General features: G+C 42.3%; 1 protein-coding gene and 1 non-coding gene across 10 annotated transcripts in view; one reads left to right on the top strand and one right to left on the bottom strand.

Moving 5' to 3' along the window:
- The window catches only part of LOC106995720 (ribosome biogenesis protein BMS1 homolog), a 55,231-nt gene extending 40,033 nt beyond the window's left edge, over positions 1 to 15,198 (top strand). For 2 of the 9 annotated variants that reach the window (XM_077945529.1, XM_077945528.1), the window contains exons 14-23: positions 669 to 742; positions 1,387 to 1,563; positions 4,272 to 4,460; positions 4,544 to 4,724; positions 4,971 to 5,029; positions 6,138 to 6,260; positions 7,169 to 7,316; positions 7,660 to 7,836; positions 14,056 to 14,217; positions 14,662 to 15,198. In XM_077945529.1, the coding sequence (XP_077801655.1) occupies positions 669 to 742; positions 1,387 to 1,563; positions 4,272 to 4,460; positions 4,544 to 4,724; positions 4,971 to 5,029; positions 6,138 to 6,260; positions 7,169 to 7,264 (899 nt within the window). In that variant the 3' untranslated portion in view covers positions 7,265 to 7,316; positions 7,660 to 7,836; positions 14,056 to 14,217; positions 14,662 to 15,198. Of the gene's footprint in view, positions 1 to 668; positions 743 to 1,386; positions 1,564 to 4,271; positions 4,461 to 4,543; positions 4,725 to 4,970; positions 5,030 to 6,137; positions 6,261 to 7,168; positions 7,317 to 7,659; positions 7,837 to 14,055; positions 14,218 to 14,661 lie in introns of those variants that run through there. The other 7 variants (XM_077945532.1, XM_077945531.1, XM_077945530.1 and 4 more) reach the window with 6 other exon arrangements.
- A 1,370-nt stretch (positions 15,199 to 16,568) lies between these two features.
- On the bottom strand, positions 16,569 to 16,672 carry LOC114675815 (U6 spliceosomal RNA). The gene has a single exon (XR_003726671.1). It is a non-coding gene; the product is annotated as a U6 spliceosomal RNA (small nuclear RNA).
- Between the last annotated feature and the right edge of the window lie 1,300 nt (positions 16,673 to 17,972).

Below are 17,972 nucleotides of genomic sequence, written 5' to 3'. Positions count from 1 at the left end.
TGCTGGTATCAGCGTGGGGCTTTTCTATTCACTCTTTGAACTATTCGTTTGGGGGACACAGATAGACCTCTGTGTCTTTTGAGTGTCCATTGGTTGGGTGCAGTGGCTTATGCCTGTAATCCCAGCACTTTGGAAGGCTGAGGAGGGCAGATCATGAGGTCAGGAGTTTGAGACCAGCCTGGCCAATATGGTGAAATCCTATCTCTACTAAAAATACAAAAATTAGCCAGGCCTGGTGGCGGGTGCCTATAATCCCAGCTACTCGGGAGACTGAGGCAGTAGAATTGCTTGAACCCGGGAGGCAGAGGTTAAAGTGAGCCAAGATCATGTCACTACACTCCAGCTTGGGTGACAGAGCGAGACTCCATCTCCAGGAAAAAAAAAAAAAAACAAAACAGTATCCATTATCTATACTGGAAAAATTGAAATTGGGATTTTGACTAAGTGTGGAAATGTGGATTGAGTCCATTTAGTTTACCTAAACAGATGATGAAATACTAATTGTTTTACGAAACATTCCCTAGTGCAGTTTTGCCTGTGTGTGTAGTGACGGGAACAGTGAGAATGAGGCTTGGAGCGTGGAGTGCGCTGTGGGCCTGTGGTGGGTGGGGCCAGCAGCACCTGCATGCCTGGCTCACCGGAGTAGCCTTTGGGTGTTCTTTTCCCAGAGGAGCTCTACGGTGACTTTGAAGACTTGGAAACAGGGGATGTGCACAAGGGAAAATCAGGTCCCGATACTCAGGTATGACTTTGCTGTGGCTGGCTGTTCTTGGTCATTGTGTTCTGAGAGAGGCCCACATTGAGAAATGCAAATCTTACTTGTGATGTGTGAAGATTGCAGACTGGATGGATAGATTCCTTCCTAAAGGGTAGGGATGTGGGGACCAAAGAGAAGCTTTCTTGTTTACTTGTTAAGTTTTGGATAACAATTACTACCGCTTCTTGCCATAGTCATTTGCCAAGTCCACTGTGATTTTTCACTCACAGAAGTCTTAGTTTCTTGGACTTACATTCGACCATTGCCATCATTCTCCTCTTCTTAAATTTAAGTGTCATTTAAAAGAACGAAGTCCCTGTTCTCCCTAATATTTCTTTGGAACAGGGTCTGGGAGCATCTCCGTGAGGGACACATCTGTTATTTTTATTCTAGTTTGTGTTCCCAGCCAGCTTAAGGAATGGCAGCTAATTGTAATGCAGATGTAACCATTTCCTGTAGCAGTACCATGTTATTCAGAGACAAAGGTTGTGTTGTGTTTTGTTTTGTTTTATTGATAGTGATAAGAGATTTTGCTAAGATTTTTGTTTAAATCGAACTTTAAAAAATCTAATGTTTAAAGAAAAGACCTTCATAAACATACACAAAATTTTTTCTTCTGGAAATTTAAGAATGAAGAGGTAGAGAAAGAAGTTAAGGAAGAAATTGACTCCAACGAAGAAGAAAGTGCCAAGAAAAAGCATTTGGATAAGAAGAGAAAATTGAAGGAGATGTTTGATGCAGAATATGATGAAGGAGAAAGCACATATTTTGATGATCTTAAAGGAGAAATGCAGAAACAAGCACAGGTGAGAAGCCTCAGTTCCTCTCAGCCCCTTGTCAAGACTATCATAGCACAGGAATCCCTGATTTTGTTTGGGTCCCTGCTTCCTATCCTGCTTCTGTGCCTTTCATTTGGACTCCTGGGTAGAGATGCATATGAGTGTGTTTATTCATGCAGTGAGCTCATTGTGTCTGCAGTCAGAAGGTCACCAGAAAAAGATCCATACCTATTTTGTAACAAGAATTAGGAAACAGAAATGACTGAGGCATGGTCTCTACTTTTGAGACTTTTACAGTGTAGTGATCTGAGACAGTGTATTCATTTCAGTGCAAGCATTGGCTGCCTATTCTGATTGCTGCTTCCTGATTTGAATGGCAGGTGATCAGTGGCCCATGTGGCTTATGGACACACCAGAGCTCATAGGAGGAGTGCTCTGAAAACTCATCCTGGTCAGAGTTCAGAAGGACATGTGGAATGTAAGGTCTGATGCAGAGATAAAGGGATATGGTGTGGCCCTCCTGCCTGGGGGTGCTGAGCAGGTTGCTGGAGGCGGTGATCTCACTCTGAAGGAGACAGACACAGAAACATGTGTACAGTTGATGGTGAGCATCTGAGTTGCGCCTTGTTAGTGAGGCCAGGAGTGCCTGTGTAAGCTGGAACAGATCTGGGTCTTCATTTAGTCAAAGAACTATCTCCTGATTAGGCATTAGCTTCGTGGTTGCAAGTCTGTGTTGATCTTTGATTGGCATGACTAGGCTAACTCTGAAGTTTTTGCTTCACACCATTTACAATTTAAAATTACCTAGAGCCTTGTGGGCCATTGGAAAAGACTGAATGTTTCACTCTGAAATGGGAGTCCTTGGAGGGTTTTGAGCAGAGGAGAGACATTAAGGTAATCGGATCACTCTGCCAAAAGATCAGGCAGGTGGCACAAACCAGAGAGCTGGCAGTGGAAATGAGACAAAGAGTCAAACCCGGATAGACTTTATTTAGAAGCTGGGTCAGTAGGATTTCCTGGTGGACTGAATGTGGGGTGTGTAAGAGGAAATGAGGATGGTGACTGGAAGTTCCTGGAAGGATGGGTTGTTGTAAGTTAGACAGGAAACCCTCTGCAGATGCAGCTTTGGGAAGATGATGTTTGTTTCGGTTGGGTGTCATGCAGACAAGTGGAGTGTCAGGTCTGGAGAGAGGTCTGGCCAGGGACTTAGATGTACAGCCCTCAGCATGTAGATGCCACTTAACATTGTCAGGTGGCCAGGGAGTGAGTGCAGAGTGAGTGGGAGGAGCAAGACTGGCATGGGCGAGATGGGGTGACTGTGGCCGTGAGGCCTGAGCAGTGCCCAGGCAGGAGAAGCAGTGTGAGCATGCAGGCACACGGGAAGCCAGTTGTACACGGAGGCGAAGCGTTGTTCAGACCCTGCTGCCATGTTAACTATGGTGAAGGCACAGTTGACCACTGGAAGAGTCCTTCAGTGTGGGGGCCTTCATCAGTCTTGGCAAGCACCAATTTTCATGGAGGTAGGAGAATGGGAGCAGAGGAACTGGAAGCTGTGACTGCAGAAAACTTTTGTGGGGTTTTGCTGCAGAGAGAAGCAGAGAAATGGAGCAGTTCTTGGTGGAAAAAGTGGAATCAAAAGGTTTTGAGATAAGAGAGGGAACAGAGGGAACAGCTGTTGGAGTAAAGTCCAGGAAGAGTGGATGATGTCTAGTGAGCAAGTGATGTGTGGCCCTGAGTAGAAGCATGGACAAATCATCTGTTCCTGAGCTGCCCGTAGAACTTTCTGTGATCATGGAGATGCACGTCTTTGCTTCCCAGTATTGTAACCCTGGCCGCAGGTTGATATGGACCACTTCCAGTGTGGCTAGTATGATTGAGGAACTGCATTTTAAATATTACCTAATTGTAATTAATTTTAATTTAAATAGCCACACATAGCTCCCCTATGGGCCAGGTCAGAACTCTGATAAGGCTGGATATGGGAGGAAACCCTGGTAGAGGGTTGACCAGGGAGGTTCTTTTGGTTTTGGAGTGAATCAGGAAACAGCCATCAGCTGAGTGGAGGTGAGGTTGGTGTTGGGTGTTTGAAGACGGGAAAAGTGTGAAAGAATTGTTTGGAGAGGAAGGAAAGAAGGTGTGGACTGGAGACATTTCCAGTGCTCAGGCACGCAGGGCTCCACAGAGTTATCTACATTTGCTGTCCCTTGGAGCAGCAGAGAAGAAAACGGTTGGGACATATTCTGAGCAGACTGTAGAGGTAAAATGTGTAGGTTTTTTTTGTTTGTTTGTTTCTTGCTTTTTGTTTTTTGAGACGGAATCTCGCTCTATTGCCCAGGCTGGAGTGCAGTGGCACGATCACAACTCACTGCAACCTCCGTCTCCTGGGTTCAAGCAGTTCTCTCACCTCTGCCTCCTGAGTAGCTGGGACTACAGGCACACACCACCACACCCAGCTAATTTTGGTATTTTTAGTAGAGACGGGGTTTCACCATATTGAAGACTGGTTTCAAACTCCTGATCTCATGTGATCCACCTGCTTCGGCCTCCCAAAGTGCTGGGACTACAGGCGTGAGCCTCTGTGCCTGGCCAAATGTGTAGTATTTTTAATAGGATAAAGCCTACATAATTCTGTCCATAGTTCCTTTATTTAGAAATTGCGCCTTTGTTCATGTTACTCTTATGTTTATTACAGATAACGGCATATGGGTTTTTTTTTTTTTTCCTGTCATGTGTAGCTGAATCGCGCAGAATTTGAAGATCAAGATGATGAAGCCAGAGTTCAGTATGAGGGTTTTCGACCTGGGATGTACGTCCGCGTTGAGATTGAAAATGTTCCCTGTGAATTTGTGCAGAACTTTGACCCCCATTACTCCATTATCCTGGGTGGCTTGGGCAACAGTGAGGGAAATGTTGGATACGTGCAGGTGGGTCCCTTTGCTGGGTATTTGGTGCCTGAGGCTCTGTGGATTTTCCCTCCATCAATCATCTTACCCTCTCGTCCCCTCAGATGCGTCTGAAGAAACATCGCTGGTATAAGAAAATCCTCAAGTCCCGAGATCCAATCATATTTTCTGTAGGGTGGAGGAGGTTTCAGACCATCCCACTCTATTATATCGAAGACCACAATGGAAGACAAAGGCTTCTAAAGTATACGCCACAGCACATGCATTGCGGAGCAGCCTTTTGGGGTAAAATATGATGACAATAACTTGCCTATTGCTGAGATTAAACCTTACAGGCTGCATTATTATAGCTTTTTGCTTTTCCTTTCATAAAATTTCACTCCTAAGATTTTTCTCTTTTCTGGGAGTGGGGAGGTGGTTTGGAGTATATATGTAAATCTATATCCAAATCCAAATGTCCATATCCAGTATGTTAAACTAGAATCTAAAATTTGTGGTTTGCTATATTTCTTTTTTTGCTTTTCCTTTAAGGCACTATCACTCCACAGGGAACTGGTTTCTTGGCAATACAGTCTGTCAGTGGCATAATGGTAACTATCTTGGATGATTTCTTTTACAGATTGGTTTGAGAAATATATCCTGAATGTGGGTTATATACATGAGACTTTTAAGTTGAAAATTACTCATTTTTATTAATATAAAGTAAATTTCCCTTTGCTTTTACTCTTCCTACATCCTTTTCAGTAGGGTGTGGGATTAAAGGAGGGGAGGTGGAAGAATTATAATGGTACATTTCCTATTTTTGTGCATCTTTTGTATTTATTTATCTAAGCAAGTACTTAAGAAGTGCTCACCATGTGCCAAGCACTATATGAGGTTGTGAGGAGCCATCAGAGACCAGCCAGACACGAGACTCCCTGCAGCCGTGCTGGGGTAGCAGTCTGTTCACACCATTTTCATTTGACCAGTCAGGCAGGGCGGGGTTTATCGGTCCCATTTAACAGAGAAGAAAGCAGAATAATGAGCAGATGGAATCTGCCCTGGAGGTCCAAATTTTAACTTCCTAAACATTGCAACTGTATTTTCTTTTCCATTTCATTCCAAATAAATCATTATAGTGAAATAACATTCCTCTGAAATCACTCTCAGGAAAGTACTCAAGTAGCCCTTGTTTTTTGTTTGTTTGTTTTGTTTTGTTTTGTTTTTTGAGACAGAGTCTCAGTCTGTCATCCAGACTGGAGTGCAGTGGCACAATCTTTGCTCACTGCAACCTCTGCCTCCTGGGTTTAAGCGGTTCTCCTGCCTCTGCCTCCCAAGTAGCTGGGATTACAGGTGTGCATGGTGGCATGCCAAGCTAATTTTTGTGTTTTTAGTAGAGACGGGATTTTGCCATATTGGCCAGACTGGTCTTGAACTTCTGACCTCAGGTGATCTGCCCACCTCAGCATCCCAAAGTGCTGGGATTACAGGTATGAGCCACGGTGCTCAGCCTCATGTCACCCTTGTTATTTTGGCTTACCAGCTTTAGTTTTGGATTGCTTTTGTCAGACCACTGGGTTGCAAGTTCAGATAGTCTCTCTTGTTTTTCTTAGCTAATTGTAAGTAAAATTCACTTTGGTAATGTATTGTGTCACATAGAATTGAAGTTTTTCTCTTGCTGATATTATTCCTATTTTCAAATTTTGGGGTTCCTGTTAGCCTGATTTTCGGATAGCTGCCACAGGAGTTGTCCTTGATCTGGATAAATCCATAAAAATTGTGAAGAAATTAAAGCTAACTGGTTTTCCATATAAAATTTTCAAGAATACTTCATTTATTAAGGTCTGTATATCTATATATTCTCATATTTATAAATGTCCATATTGTTTGAGAAAAGGAATGAAATACCTCTAAAATATGGGCCTCATGTTTTTAGAAAAGTATTTGAAATCTTTTATAAACTTCATATTTTGTTTGTTCCTTTATATTCTGTTACTTAACTGTGCCGAAGAAAGCAGTAGTAAAACAGCTATTTTTGAGGCTGTTACTCATGACTTCCATGTGAGACTGCCACAGAAGTCATATTGAAAATATGTCATTTTATCCACTGGGTTTTGTTTCCTACTTTTTAAATTTGTGTTAACAAAGGAAAAAAAAATCACAAGTTTGTCTACCCATTCAGCAGAAAAATCGACAAAGCATTTGCAGACAACTTGGCAAGGGTACAGAGAAACAGATGTACTGTTTTTCAGTATTTGGGGAGGGTGGTTTGAGCAGCATTTATTGACAATTTCATTAGTGGGGATGTTTCCATTAGAAACACAGAGTTAGGAAGATCATAAAATTGTTCTTGCAATATAAGGTAATAATACCACCGGCGTTTATCTTACTGTTTTCATGTTCTAAGTTGTATGCACCTGAGTAAAAGGATCTGAGCGGCAGTCCAGTCTGAGAGACGCCAGCAAAGGCTGCCTAGGCCAGTTCAGTCCAGTAAATCCCTCTTCGATCTTCTCTTCCACACAGACAGCGGTGATGAGCATGCCCATGAACCCACATGATTATTTTGGGGGAAATGAAAGGGTTGTATTTTTGAGGTAGTAATTCTACTTTCAGGGGCAAATACATTTTGATTATTGTATCACCCTTCAGTGAGTTGTTTTTTTTCTTTAACCAAGGATATATGTTTGAGGGAAGAAGTAAAGCATAAAGTATATGATTTTGTGTGTGTTTTTATCTTGCTATACCTGTAGGGAATGTTTAATTCTGCCTTGGAAGTAGCCAAATTTGAAGGTGCTGTGATTCGAACTGTCAGTGGGATAAGGGGGCAGATCAAGAAAGCGCTCTGAGCTCCAGAAGGAGCTTTCCGGGCCAGCTTTCAGGATAAGCTGCTGATGAGTGGTGAGTGTCCTGAGTAGTGTTCAGGGCAGGGTGTTACCATTCATGCTTGACTTCTAGCCAGTGTAACGAGAGGCTGGAGTCAGGTCTCTAGAGAGTTGATCAGCTCCAGCCTTAGATCTCCCAGTCTTATGCGGTGTGCCCATTCGCCTTGTGTCTGCAGTCTCCTGGCCACACCCAGTAACAGTTCTGTGATCTATGAGAATAGTTTCTTAGCGAGCTTTCCCTTCAAATACTTTGCAGCCAGGCAGAGAAGTTTGGAGTGAAAGTTTTGTTCTTTGTTTCTTCACAATATGGATATGAATCTCCTTTTGAAAACGTTAAAGTAAATTACCTCTCTTTTCAGATATTGTCTTCATGCAAACTTGGTATCCTGTTTCCATCCCAGCCTTCTATAACCCAGTAGCATCTTTGTTGAAACCCAGTGGGTGAGAAAGACACCTGGTCAGGAATGTGGACCACCAGCCAACTCGGGCTTACCCATGGAGTCAGACTAAAGGCGAACAAGGACTCTCTGTGTAAGGTACCGGTCGCGTGTGTGTTAGTGGAGATGCAGTCTGTGCCCTGCAGACAGGGAGTCACACAGACACTTTTCTATAATTTCTTACATGCTTTGAATGTTCAAGTATAAAGTCTAATGTTAAATTTGATTGAACAGTTGTATATTCACGGAATATTTTGTAACGGAACACCAAAAAATGGTAATAGTGGTTCTTTCTGGATTGAAGACAAACTTTTCTTTTTTAAAATAAAATTTATTTTATATATTTGAGGTTGACCACATGATCTTAAAGGATGCATATAGTAAACTGGTTACTACAGTGAAGCAAATTAATGTATCTACCATCTCACATAGTTTCATTTTTTTGTGTTTGACAGGAACAGCTAAAATCTTATTTAACAAAAATCCCAAAGACAACACATTTTTATTAACTATAGCCCTCATGTTGTACATTAGATCTTTAAGTTTTTCATCCTGCATGTCTGCTAGTTTGTATTATTTTAATGTATGTCTCCCCATTTACTATTGGTCATTTCCTATTTGGCCCATTTTTCAACTGGGTTGTTTTTCTGCTCGTAAGTTGTAAGAGTTCTTTACTGATTTTTGGATATTAACACTTTATCAGATATGTGATTTGCAAATATTTCTTCCAGTCTGTAGGTTCCCTTTTCATTTTATTGGTTGTTTCTTTCGCTGTGCAGAAGCTTTTTAGCTTGATGCAGTCCTCCTTGTTTATGTTTGCGTTAGCCTGGCTTCTGGTGCAATATCCAAAAAATTATTGCTAAGGCCAATATCAAGAGGCTTTCCCCCTATGTTTTCTTCTAGGAGTTTTATGGTTTCAGGTCTTCTTTAGGTCTTGCATCTGTTTTGAGTTAAGTTTTGTGTGTGGTGTATGATCAGGGTCCAATTTTATTCTTTTGCATGTGAAAATCCAGTTTTCCCAGCACTATTATTGAAGAGAATATCTTTTTTTCCATTGTGTTGTCTTATTTGCCCTTGTCAAAAATTAGTTGGCAGTATATGACCTTTATTTCAAAAGTCTCTGTTCTGTTCCATTGGTCTATTTTTTGTTTGTTTGTTTTTATGCCAGTACCATACTGTTTTGATTACTATAGTTTTGTAATACAATTTTAAATCAGGAGATGTGATGTCTCCAACTTTTTCTCTAACAGTAATCTGTTGGCTGTTTGGGATTTGTTATGGTTCCATATGAGTTTCAGGATTGTTTTTTCTGTTTTTTTGAGATGAAGTCTCACTCTGTCACCCAAGCTGGAGTGCAGTGGCACGATCTTGGCTCACTGCAACCTCCACCTCCTGGATTCAAGCAATTCTCCTGCCTCAGTCCCCCGGGTAGCTGAGACTACAGGCACGTGCCACCATGTCTGGCTAATTTTTGTGGTTTTAGTAGAGACAGGGTTTCACTATGTTGGCCAGGCTGGTCTCCAAGTCCTGACCTCATGATTCACCTGCCTCGGCCTCCCAAAGTGCTGGGATTACAGGTGTGAACCACCACATCCGGCCAGAATTGTGTTTTTCTTTTCTGTGAAGAATGCCATCAGAACTTTGATGAGAATTGTTTTAAATCTGTATATTTGCTTTGGGCAGTGTGAACATTTTAACAATATTAATTCTTCTGACCATGAACATAGGATATATTTCCATTTGTTCATGTCTAAATTTCTTTCATCAATGTTTTATGGTTTTCAAGTGTACACATCTTTCACCTTCTTGGTTAAATTTATTCCTAAGTTTTTGTTTTTCTTTGATGCTGTTGTAAATGAGATTATTTTCTTGATTTCTTTGTCAACTAGGTTATTTGTATATGGAAATGCGACTGATTTTTATATGTTGAGTTTATACCTTGCAGCTTAACTGAATCAATTTAGTAGTTCTCACAGTTTTTTTGTGGAATCCTTGGGGTTTTTTAGATAAAGGATCTTGTCATCTGCAAATAGAGATAATTTTACTTCTTTAATTTAGTTGCCTTTTTTTTTTTTCTCATCTGATTGCTCTTGCTAGTACTATGTTGAATACAAGTGACAAGACTGGGCATCTCTATCTTGTACTCAATCTTAGTGGAAAAGTTTTCAGTTGTTCCCCACTAACTATGATGTAGACTGTGGGTTTTTTATAAATGGTCTTTATTATGTTGAGAAACTTTCCTTCTATACATAAACTATTAAGAGGTTTTATGAAGAAATGTTGCTGAACTTTGTTAAATGCTTTTTTTGCATCAATTGAGGTGACCATGTGGTTTTACATTTTATTTTGTTAATGTGATATATCACATTGATTTGCATATGTTAAACCAGGCTTGCACACCAGGGAATAATCCCACTTAATCATTATGTATAATCTTTTTGATGTGTTGTTGAATTCTATTTGCTAAAATTTTTTTAGGATTTTTGCATCAGTGTTTAATTTATTGGAGAAGTTGACTTGTAGTTTTTCTTGTGTGTGTATGTGTGTGTTTTGGTTTGGCTTAGGTATTAAGGTGGCACTGGCCTGGTGAAATGTGTTTGGAATTATTTCCTCTCGCTCTATTTTTGGGAGAAGTTTAAGAAGTAAACCCCCAGGGGATGGGAGTGACTCTGGACATGGGAGTTACGTGGTAGTGACTCTGGACCCTGGAGTGGTGGAACACAGCAGCATCCCAGTCTCCATGAGGCCAAGTACAGCACCAGCAAGGACCCCAGAATGGTGGAGCACTGCTGTGGCTTGGGCCCTTGGGGGCAGGGACCAGCGCAACAACTACTTCTCTCCCTGGAGAGGCAGGTGCCTGGGCAACTCAGATTCTCCAGGGATAGTCCAGTTTCAAGAAAGCAGGGTTCCACAGTTGTTTGTCCTGAAAGGCAAGATATCCCAGTTCAGCCAATGCTATTTTCCTGGGATGTGGGGGTGCCATGTTGTCTCATCCCTGTCAGGTGTGGCTGCTCAGCTCAGCCAAGACTGATTCCCTGTGAAGCGGGGCAGTGCTGCAGCTCTCATGCAATGAGAGGTTGTCTGCTCTGGGTAGCCAAGGCACTGATTCCCTGGAAAGCAGGGCACCAAGTCAGCTCAGGGCCCAAGGGGCAGGGCGCAATTGCAGCTGGGAGGGGAGGGGCACAGCAGCCTGGCCCCACAGGGTAGGGTGTATGCTGTGATGTGGACTTCGTTTGTTCCCACCAGCACTCATGTTCAAATTTAATTCCAAATGTGGTGGTGTGGGAGGTGGGGCCTAGTGGGAGGTATTTGGGTCACTGGGGCAGATCCTTTTCATATAGGTTAGGCCTTTTCATGGGACTGGATTAGTTACCAGGAGTGGATTATCAGAGTGAGTTCAGCTTCCTAGACTCTCGTGTTTCCTCTCTTGCCATGTGAGCCCTTTGCATACACCTGTTTCCCCTTCCACTTTCCCCATGAGATGAAGCAGCACAAGACCCTCACCAGATGTGCTGCCCTATCTCAGACTTTTCAGACACAAGCAGGGTGAGCCAAATAAACCTTTTTTATAAAATAAGTTACCGAGTCTCAGGTATTCTGTTAAGCCATACTAAATGGCCTAAGACAGTGTAACAGCAGCTCAGGGGTGGTGGGCCACTAGGCGGGGGTGATACAGAGCAACAAACCCTGAGGATGGTAGAAAGGTGTGGTGGCTGCTCACCCTGGGCGGGACATGCTGCCGAAGTGGTTCCGGGTCCAGGAGGTCACGTTGCAGCAGCAGCTGGTCCATGGGGGTGGGGCGCAACGTCAGTTCCTTCTCTGAGGGGAGTGCTGGGGCTGCTGGGCCCCTTTTGCTTCCTTATCTCCGCAGGGAGACATCCCCTCTGCTTCAGGCTGATCCCTCTGGGGATGGGTGGTGGGGGACAGATATTTCCTTCTCTCCTTTATGTGACCGTCCTGGTTTTCTGTGCTCTACCGGATTTCTGCTACTCCTTGATGCACTCGGGCTCTCCTTTAGAACCTTCATCAAAATATAGTTGTTTGCTGCTTTGGCTGTCTTTGTCAGAGGACAAACGCAGGGGACTATTGATTGGCCCCTTGCTGGTGTCCCTCCCTCTTAAACTTTTCACTGGGTACTCTTTTGAACCACTTTTTCCCCCACCATATACATGTATTTTTAAAGCATCAATGTGCTAATTTCTATTGAAGCAATGTGGATTTTTCTGAAAGTTTTAATGTTTTAATAAGCTTTTTATTAAAATGTTAATGTACATACAGAAGAGTGCCCAAATTGCAGGTGTGCAGCTAGATAAACTGTAGCACACCAGGCTGCCACACCCTGGACCAAGCAGTAGCCTCACCCTGAAGCCTATCCCAGGCACTGCTGCCCCACCCCGCCCCCCAAAATAGCCACTTTCCCGGTTCCTGACATAGATTTGTTCTGCCTGGTTTTGAATTTTATAAAATACAACACATTCTATTTAGCCTGGCTTCTTTGCTTCAGTATTATAGGACACAACCATGTTCTTGTCTATGGCAGACATTGATTTATTGTCATTGTTGAGTTCCATTATATGACTGTGTCACCATTTATCCACTGATGAGTAAAATGATTTCCTATTTTTGGCCGTTATCCCATGGCCCTGAACGCTAGGTCTGGATATGGGACTTGCGGGTATGCAGGGGCACACACACTTCTGCTGGAGGATCCCTGGGTGGGGTGGAGACTCCAGGGCACCTGTGCTCTGCCTCAGTGTGGAGGCTTCTGTGTCGTGTTCTGGGAGCACAGTGGCTTGGCCTCCACCAGCAGCAGCAGCTTAAAGAGTTCCTGCTGTTCCACATGCTTGAAGACAATTCAAGTTTTGTTTTGTTTTGTTTTTCTTTTTTTTTTTAGGTGTTCAGTGCCTGTCTGGACTTCTATTTTCATTTAGATTTTTGGTTTCTTAGAAATTTCGTTATTCTCTTCATAGCTTAACAACGTATTTGAAAAGATTTGTTTTCATGTGGAGTATTCAGTTTTGTAAGAAGAGGGTTGTTCAAGGCATCAGTCTGCCACTCTGCTAGAAACAGAAGTCTCCCAGGCATTTGTTTTTATATAAAGTAGTTAATGAAATTTTGAACCGTCTTACATGAATTTTTATTAAAATACACTTCAGGATGTGGTGCCCATTATCCATTCTACTCTTCTGTGAGAAGCAGATTTCTCTGAATTCTTGAATTCGAAAACAATTGGGGTTCCTAAACAGAGAATATGGAATATTATTGGGGATGATGTCTTTAATACTACATTTCAAGACATAGGAGAAACTTTTTCTTTAATAAAAGCCTAGGGCAAAACTTTCAATTTATTAATAGTATTTATGAGGCCATTAAGAATTTGTGCCATCTTGATTGAACATAGAATTTAAGATTACCTTGAAAATTCAGTACAGAGTATTTTGCCTTCATCTGTTTTTGAGTCTCCCTTCTTTCAGCCAGCCTTCCATCAGAAATAGAATAAAGTTAAACTTCTTAATTAGAATCAGGAATCAGGACTCTTTGGCTGCTGACTGAAGGAAGAACTGTCCTTAAATCCAGAGTGGGGAGGCGTGGTGGCTCATGCCTGTAATCCGAGCACTTTGGGAGGCCAAGGCAGGTGGATCACCTGAGGTCAGGAGTTCTAGACCAGCATGACCAACATGGTGAAACCCCATCTCTACTGAAAATAGAAAAATTAGCTGGGCATGGTGGTGTGTGCCTGTAGTCCCAGATACTTGCGAGACTGAGACAGGAGAATTGCTTGAACTCGGGAGGTGGAGGCTGTGTGAGCTGAGATTGTGCCACTGCACTCTAGCCTGGGCGACAGGGCGAGACTCTATCTCAAACAAGCAAGCAAACAAACAAACAAACAAATGAAAAACCCAATATCTAGAGTGGTTGATAGTCAAGATGAAAAACTAAATTATTTTTGTTAGGCTGGGAAATAACCACCTCAGTGGCCTAAAGACAAGGCCTAAAATTTCCATGAAAAGAAACTGGGATCTATTCATCTGCTCTGTTGAGACCCCATAGTTCCATACCATAGAAATGGGCACAGAGGGTTTTGGGGGGAGAGTTGTAAGTATAAGCTCTCTGTTCCTCTGTTTACCAAGAATTATGGGGGTCCACTGAGGCAGTTCATATTTGGCGGATGATTGAGACCTGATTTCTCAGGGCCAGTGTACTCTGGTGTTGCTGATCTTGTGGAAAAGTCAACCCAATGAGAAGATTTTATACAGAAGTTTTAAATACACATTGGTCATAATTTGAATATGTCACGGTCTTTATTTTTCTTTTTAGCCAGTCCTAAGGCAATCCTGAGGCAAAAATTCACTGCAGATTCCAAAAGCCTCGCAGAAGGCCCTGCCATTTAAGAACAAGCCCAAGACCCAAGCAAAGGCAGGCAAGGTGCCGAAGAACAGGTGGAGACCGGCCGTCATACGCGAGCCTCATGAAAGACAGGTACTGTTGCCCATGCTGTACTGCATGCTGCGTTTAAATAGGAAAAGAACGCTCTCAGCAGCACACTTCCTGTTTCTACTGCAGTCTCAGTTATTCAGGGCACTGGAACTAAAGTCAGAGGAAGAGCCAGAGTCCATTTCCCTTCCTTTGCCTGGTCCTGCTCTGCCCTGTGCTTTTGATGGGGATAACAGGCACATGGCTGGGGAACTCCTCTGTCTTGGTTAGCTGCACACAGTGTCCACAGAATGATGAACACAGGTGGTAAAGGTAAAATGCAATCACACCTGTGTCTCAATGCCAACAATGACTTCCTAGCGCAGGATGCATTTTCATGCAGTTAGTATTCATTTGGATCATGGGTTGCCTCTAGTCTTAGTGTTTAGGATGCGAGTGTGTCAGGTGGCTGAGAGCATTCTGATACTCACTGGCTTTTGTCCTGGTCAGATCCTCGCGCTGCTGGATGCTCTGAGTACGGTGCACAGTCAGAAGATGAAGAAGGCCAAGGAGCAGCAGCACCTGCACAATAAGGAGCACTTCAGAGCCAAGCAGAAGGAGGAGGAGGAGAAGCTGAAGCGGCAGAAGGACCTCAGGAAGAAGCTCTTCCGAATTCAGGGGGAGAAGGAAAGAAGCAACCAGAAGTCCAGTTTGAAGGGGGCTGAGGGCCAGTTGCAGTAAGCCTTTGGACTGGAGGGACTGTCCCTGGATCTGCGGAGGTGGACAGTTTCAAACATCACAGTTTGAATGCCTGTGAATGACAAGTCAGTGGGCAAGAGCCCAAGAGATGTCTCTACCCAAACTGTGCCTGCAAGAGGAGGAACGGAGAAGCCTGGACTGCTGGGACTGGGTTCGTTCTCACCACCTGGGGCTGTCGAGATTTAAAGTGATGTAAGCTGTGGCTATGTGGATTCTCTTACTTTCCTCTGCCTGCCTCAGTTGAATTATTTTGTGCTACAAAACTATCATTACAATTTTTTTTTGTTAGTTTTGGCTTAGTAGTTTTCATTAGGGATGAATGCCTGACAATCCTTTGTGGATAATTATTTATGCTACCACCTTCATGAGGAGTCTTCCAGAAGAGAAAGAAATATTCACTTGAACCCTCAGCTCTCATGGAAAATTTCAGAGAAGGGTGTGTAGTGTTTTTGTTGTCTGTTATTTCCTTTGATCACTGGCCCTTGTGGACATTTTCTATCTTATTTCATATGTTTGCACATTAGTATAGTGACAAGGTAACAGTAAGTACATTTTTAAAGCTTTAGACCAGGAGATTGTCAGGTGCAGAGACCAAGTAAATCGTATATATCAATGAGATAGGCTTCCCATGTTATGCTCATATGTTATGCCCATATTATGCTCATGCATTATACCTGCCTAACTGCATTGACTTTTTTTTTTTTTTTTTCCCAGACAGAATCTCACTCAGTCACCAGGCTGGAGTGCAGTGGTGCAATCTGGGCTCAGTGCAATCTCCGCCTCCCAGGTTTAAGCAATTCTCCTGCCTCAGCCTCCCGAATAGCTGAAATTACAAGCACACGCCACCACATCCAGCTAATTTTTGTATTTTTTGTAGAGACGGGGTTTCACCATGTTGGCCAGGATGGTCTCAAACTCCTGACCTTGTGATCCACCCGCCTCAGCCTCCCAAAGTGCTGGGATTACAGGTGTGAGCCACGGCGCCCAGCTCATTGCCTTTTTAAAAAATTAAACATTATATTGATATAATCATACTATTATAAAGGCAATGAATGTATTTTATGATTATATGTTGATATAATTATATGCAATCTAATCCTATACAATGTAATCATAGAGTCACACATAGTTGTATACTTTGCCCAATTTCTTTCAGCGGTAACATTTCACACATATCACAATCAGGATATTGATATCAATACAACCCACTAATTTTATTCACATTTCCCCAGCTTTACTTTCCCCAACGTATACTCCTCCATGTGTGCATGTGTGTGTAGAAATATGGAATGCAGCTGGGCACAGTGACTCACGCCTGTAATCCCAGCACTTTGGGATGCTAAGGCAGGAGGATCACTTGAGCTCAGGAATTTGAGACCAGCTTGGGCAACATGGTGAAACCTCATCTCTACAAAAAATACAAAAATTTGCCAGATGTGGTGGTGCACACCTGCAGTTCCAGCTGCTTGGGAGGCTGAAGCAGGAGGATCACTTGAGCTCAAGAGGTCGAGGCTGCAGTAAGCCGTGATAGCACCACTGCACTCCAGCCTGAATGACAGAGCAAGACCCAGTTTCAAAAAAAAAAATGTATATTTATATATACCTATATAAAAATATATATACACATATATATATGGAGAACATATATATATACACATATATATGTAGAACACTTCATGAATTTATATGTCATCTGTGCACGGGGCCCATGCTGACCTCTGTGTTGTGCCAGTTATAGTATGTGTGCTGCTGACATGAGTACCGCATTGCCTTTACAACATCATAGGTGCCAAAGAGGGTCAGCAGGATTGTGAGCAGTTGGCCTAGTCTGAGAGGCTGTCTAAAAGCCGAAAGCTGTCAATAGACAGGTGCTCAGCTTTGTGTCTCCATAAGAAGGGAAGGGGATGTGAGGATCCCATCAGGGCTGGGTCCATCTGGGATGTGATAGTTAGAACATGCCCAGACCTTTCTGAGCAACTCTGGGTGTAAATTTTCCTCTATTTCTCAAGAACTATTATGAATTTCATCATCCAGCATGCTGACAGATCTGGGGACTGACATAGTAAGTCCATAACAATTATAAAACAATTTAAAACTAATATGTTTTATAGCATAATCTGTACATTTTAAAATGCAAAACTATAATTCAATTAAACTATACAAGACACTCTGTCATACCATGTTTTATAATTAAGTAGCTTATAAAGTGATCAGCAAGTGGATTATACAACAAGCAAATTTGTTCAAAGAGAAGCCTTGCAAATAAGTATTTATAATTGTATAGTTTTATATTTCAGCCAGAAGAGTGAACTCCTTTAAGCAATGGGAGAAATAAAAGAATGTTTAATTACAGTTGCAGATAATTGTCTTTTCCAAAGGCAATATATGTAGGTAGAAGTCGTACCTGTTAATATGAAAAATCTTGGTTTACCATATTTGGAGAACAAGGGAAATAAAAAGTTTGTATATCAAGATTATTTAAAACTAAAGTTAAGGAATCTCTAATGTCTGAAAGAAATAATAAATAGCATTTTCTATGTAGAATTTTTATTGGTGAAGGTCCCACCTGGCCAGGTTAGTAAAATACAGTCACACATCAATTAAGGATGGGGATACATTCTGAGATATGTATCATTAGGCAATTTTGTCATTGTGCAAACATCATAGAGTGACACGCAAGCCTAGATGGTACCGCCTACTGTGCACCTGGGCTCTATGGTATGGCCTATTGCTTCTAGGCTACAAACCTGGACAGCATGTGACTGTGCTGACTACTGTAGCCAGTTGTAACACAGTGGTAAACATTTATGTATCGAAACATAGAAGAGGCATAGCAAAAATAGGATATGTTGGACCCACCGCCATATATGTGGTCCGTCGACTGAACGTCATGCGGCATGTGGCTGTATGTATACACATAGTTTTTGCTGTGAGTTTGCATCCATCTCATAGGAAGACATATGTCACAATGAGGACCACACTGGAGAGTGTGTAAATTACTTTTCAATACTAATAGCTTATTCATTTGATATTGTCAGCAAGTATGTTGCAAAAATAAATTC

This window comes from Macaca mulatta, chromosome 9, assembly GCF_049350105.2.
Source record: "Macaca mulatta isolate MMU2019108-1 chromosome 9, T2T-MMU8v2.0, whole genome shotgun sequence".
In the NCBI taxonomy this organism is placed as follows: Eukaryota; Metazoa; Chordata; class Mammalia; order Primates; family Cercopithecidae; genus Macaca; species Macaca mulatta.
The sequence above is the reverse complement of the archived record's forward strand: the minus strand, read 5'-3'. Positions and strand labels throughout refer to the sequence as shown.